Source organism: Gavialis gangeticus, unplaced genomic scaffold, assembly GCF_001723915.1.
Source record: "Gavialis gangeticus isolate Ggan-Ray unplaced genomic scaffold, GavGan_comp1, whole genome shotgun sequence".
NCBI classification, from domain to species: Eukaryota; Metazoa; Chordata; order Crocodylia; family Gavialidae; genus Gavialis; species Gavialis gangeticus.
In genome coordinates, this window is record NW_017729025.1 from 53396448 (window position 1) to 53400704 (window position 4257).

The window sequence follows — 4257 nt, forward strand, 5'->3', positions numbered from 1 at the left end:
TGACAGTTGCCTATAAAAGGATGCCAGTGGAGAAGAAAAGCCTTAATTCTGAATTTCCTTATTTTGTGAAATCTACCTCAGCAAATGGGACCTTGGATGGGCAATATCTCTGTGAGAGTTGCAGTAGCTTCTTGCCTGTTTTGAGGTCTGTGGACACATGGCATCAAGTCAGGTAGCAATCTCCTGACTTAGCCTTGCTTTAAAGCCTGTGCTTTGGCATCTAATTACTCTACAAAGTCTCAGTTGAATCTGCAGTGTCCTCCTCACAGCAGAAGTTTCCCTCAGAGACTTGGGCAATATGTCTTTTGCTTTCTTCTTCTACCCTACCTCACTTTGTTTCCTTGTCCCAAATCCCACCTTCTTTTTGGCTAATGTGTGAGTGGCTCTTCCTGCCACCCTAGAAATGAAGGTGAGTGCATGGATTCAGTCATGCTTAGTGAGAGAAGAGTTATTGGCTCTAGGGTGAAAACTGGAAAGACGGCACTGTAGGGTGGCAATATGAAATGTCCACCAAAGCTGGCTGGGTTTCCAATTGCTGCAACTTGGAAAGCCCTCCAGAGGTTTCTCTGGTTTGGAAAGACTGCTGGATGGATGAGAATTTGCTGTTGGGAAATTTTTGGAGAAAATGAGTGATTAACTTTCTAAAATTGGCAAAGTAGCTGAAAATCTGTCTAGTGCCATGTTGTGTTTGGAGTAAGCTGTCCGGGGACTGGCAAGAGAACATTGTCTTCTTCAGCTAATGGGAGATGCCAAGACATCAGTGACAGTAGGGATGAAGGGAAAATGCACAAATTAGCTGTCCCAACAACAGGCTTGAAGGACTGACACAGATTACCTAGCAGCCTTGGACTACCCATCACCCTTGTGTAGGAACCATAAGGCAAAGTAGCTGTCAGTAGTTTCTTACAAGAGCAGGACCCATCCCAGGCTGGGATCCAGCTCTCTACTTGGGTGTAGGCCAGACACACTTACAGCAATGTAAACTAGTAGTTGCACCAGTGATGTCAATGCAGTTATGCTTTAATTGTAAGTACAAGGACAACAAGGCCCAGTGTGTTAATAGCCTAGTCTTACTCTCTGGGCACTGATTGGCTCTTTAATACTTTTCCCGTGGCTGCTGAAACTCAACTAGAAGCCTCCCATAGCATGCAACCTAGAGTGGGCCTGATGCAGTATTTGTTGCTAAGTGATGTTGCCCTCACCTTCCAATATAAAACAACTTGGGTATCTTCAGCTGAATCCAATTCTGTGTCCAAGTCACACATGTGAGATGCTTTATGACCACTGTATTTTTTTATTCTTCATAGTGACACTTAAGGTAGTTGGATACAATTACAGGTAGGCATGATGTCTCCCTAAGGTAGTGATGTCTTCAGTGGATTACCCACATTGCTTTCAGAATGACTGGGCAGGAATGCTCCCTCCCTTTCTCCTTGGCTGATGGTAGGAATGCAACAGCACCATGGCTTCCTGCTAGCACAGGAGTGTAGCTGTCTTCCTCTATGCCAGGTGTTTTTCATATATTTGCTGCCCACTTGATTTTTAGGCATAATGGAGCCTACATATTGGAAAATCTTAGGCTCGCAGCTCCGGAGGGGTATCAGGCTGTTTGGTAGGGTGGCTCACTTGGAATGCCTCTAACTCCAGGAGAGCTTTGTTGATTCTGGTTATTGTGGGGTATGGAGCAAGGTCCACTTTATATCTGCAAAAGGAACAGAGAGCAAGTTGGACACTTCCACCTAGACAGACTGGGCAGCAGCAAGTGCTAAGTACAACAGCATACCTATTCAATGAACCCTCAGAGCTGCGACCAACTCAAATAGAGGAAAAAGTGTTTTTCTCTCTCTTCCTTGTACTTAGTGTTAATTAGCATGTGGTAAGAACACACTTTTCTTAGTATGGATGCTTCCTGGGTATCTTACAGTCTCTGTTTGGGGATGCAGGTTTGCTTCCTATATGACTGTTGTGTCTGAGCACTTTTTCCCCTTTGGAGGAAAGCACTGGCTAAAGGAGGTTTCTTCACTAACAGCTTTTGTTCCTCTCATGCTAGAAGAATCACACAGTAAAGATGGGAGGTGGGGAGAACGTGTTATTCTAGTATACCTGAGCATCAACAGAAGAAAGATCAGGCTTGACTATCAACTAGGTATCTGGAGTGGGAAGTGGAGTCCATGGTGTTAACTGGCCCCTAAAGCTCACCCCTCATTTACCTTTCAGCATTGTACACCTGAGGGACCAAGCACAAGTCAGCCATGGAGACCTGCAATGGAGCAGAGAGAACTGGTCAAGGCAATTTAGAAATCACCCTACTGCCCATTACTTCACTGGCTGTGGACAGTTATCCATCCCAGAAGCCAGTTCCTGCCATACATCTTCCCCCCAGCATGCATACACGCTACCTGTTTTTACTTGGATACTTTGGAATTGGTCCTGCACAGAACAGGGGTTGCCTTCCTAACTGAGCTCCCACTGGGGCTGAAGTGGGCATTTGCTTTAGCTCCAAAATACAGCTAAACCCTTTGTGGCACCAGTGAAACTCAGCTGACAGCAAATGAGAACTGCTGTTCAACACACTATTGTTTAGTGTTTCTTTTTTCCCTTGACATTCAATTTGTATAACAGATAAAATTAAAAGGAAGAGGGGCCTGCCTGGCTCCTGGCCTGCCAATGGGATTAAAAACTTCACACTTGTTTGAGCAGGTTACTCACAACTGATGCTGGTGTAGGGCTTATAGGCTCTCCTCCACTTCTCAGAGAGATGTCAGTTCCCATGATATAATCTGACATTAATGCTGGTAGTCTCAGAAGAGTAGGACATGGTAGGGCAGAGTGGCACCTTAGTGACTAACTTGTTCAGAGAGGCATAAGCTTTCATAGGTAATGTCAGATGCTAGCACGGCTTCCTATTTAGCAGAGAGGCCATGAGGCCTGAACCGGCCCATGACAATGGAGAGGTGTCATTACAGGACAGAGAAGCAGCTGAGTGAATGCCACTCTGCTGTATCAGTTTGGGGAGATTGCAGCCCTCCCATCCAGCCCCTTTGTCTTGCCCAGATATTTCTTTTGTCAAAGTTACTACAATGACTAGAGATCTGGTTTAGAGCAGGAGATGCTTTTGAGTGCCTGTAGTCCCACAGCAGAAGCAGTCTGAGACCAGTTCCTCTAAAGGAGTTTGCCACATGATAGCAGGTGCTCAATTCTGACTGAGCAGTGGCAGTAGCACTGTTGCTATACAAAGGTCCTTTCTGCCTTATCATGGGTGGTGGTAGGGGGCAGTTACTGGTTTTCTAGCCTCAGCAGGGAGTGCTCTTCAAAAGCCCTGTTGGCAGCTCTGGAGCTGCAAAGCACAACTCCCTTTCTGAAAGCTAGGCAGGGGGGCAATGTAAAAAGGCTGCAAGGACAGTGACACCTGGGAGTCACTAACAGCTGCTTACCAGAAGTCCTAAGAGAGCTGTGTTTACACGCCCTGGGAACCAATTGCTAGTGTCAGCCTTGAGGACACAGGGCTTCTATGGCAACCCTGCCACTGAGCAAACAAATTCAAGTCTATCTCCAGAGGGAGGTAGGAGGGAGGGAGCCATCCAATGGGGAAGGGGAGGTAGCTATGAGCCTGTAAAGCTAGATAAGAAAGCCTCACTCATTTACATTATAATAGCAGCAGGAGGCCCCAGCTGCCCTGCTAGGCACTGTACACACTCAGTGAGAAACAGTCTCTGCCCCAGAGAGCCAAGAACCTGAACAGGCAAGCCAACAAATGGGAGGATAATAACAGGACAGTGTAAGCAGCTACCTGTCTCTGTGTGGCAGCTCCCCAGAGCACAAAGCATGAACTGCCACACACACATATCTTTCAGGACACAGTTTTGTTTCTCAATATAAAATTTAAGCAAAATGTCATGGCACAAAACATTTCAGTTCCTCTGGGCTTTTGTTCCTAGAGGCACCTGTCTTCTTAGGTTCTCCTGTGCAAGCAAGCCTCTCATCCCTGTCCCTCTCCCTACACTTGTGCAGCTTCTCATAGCCCTGTATAGGGAACATCTGATCACCTCCCAACTTGTTTTGCTAATAGATTTGGGCTGGATTATTCTATGATAAGCCATCCTGTTACACAGCTCTGTTTAAGAGAATGGGGTAAAGAGAAGGGGGGAGAGAGAGAGTGCGAGAGCGAGACAGAGCGAGAGAGCGAGAGAGAGCGAGCGAGAGAGAGCGAGAGCGAGAGAGAGAGAGAGAGAGAGTGTGTGTGTGTGTGTGTGTGTG

At 46.6% G+C, this 4257-nt stretch overlaps 1 protein-coding gene across 4 annotated transcripts in view; it reads right to left on the reverse strand.

The window, feature by feature from the left end:
• Nucleotides 1-1271: 1271 nt before the first annotated feature.
• Nucleotides 1272-4257, reverse strand: part of GSTZ1 (glutathione S-transferase zeta 1) — a 14997-nt gene continuing 12011 nt past the window's right edge. For all 4 annotated transcript variants that reach the window (XM_019518746.1, XM_019518747.1, XM_019518748.1 and 1 more), the window contains 2 exons: nt 2211-2260; nt 1272-1702 (listed from right to left, as the gene is read on the reverse strand). In XM_019518746.1, coding sequence (XP_019374291.1) covers nt 1576-1702; nt 2211-2260 — 177 coding nt within the window. In that variant the 3' untranslated portion in view covers nt 1272-1575. The remainder of the gene's footprint in view (nt 1703-2210; nt 2261-4257) is intronic.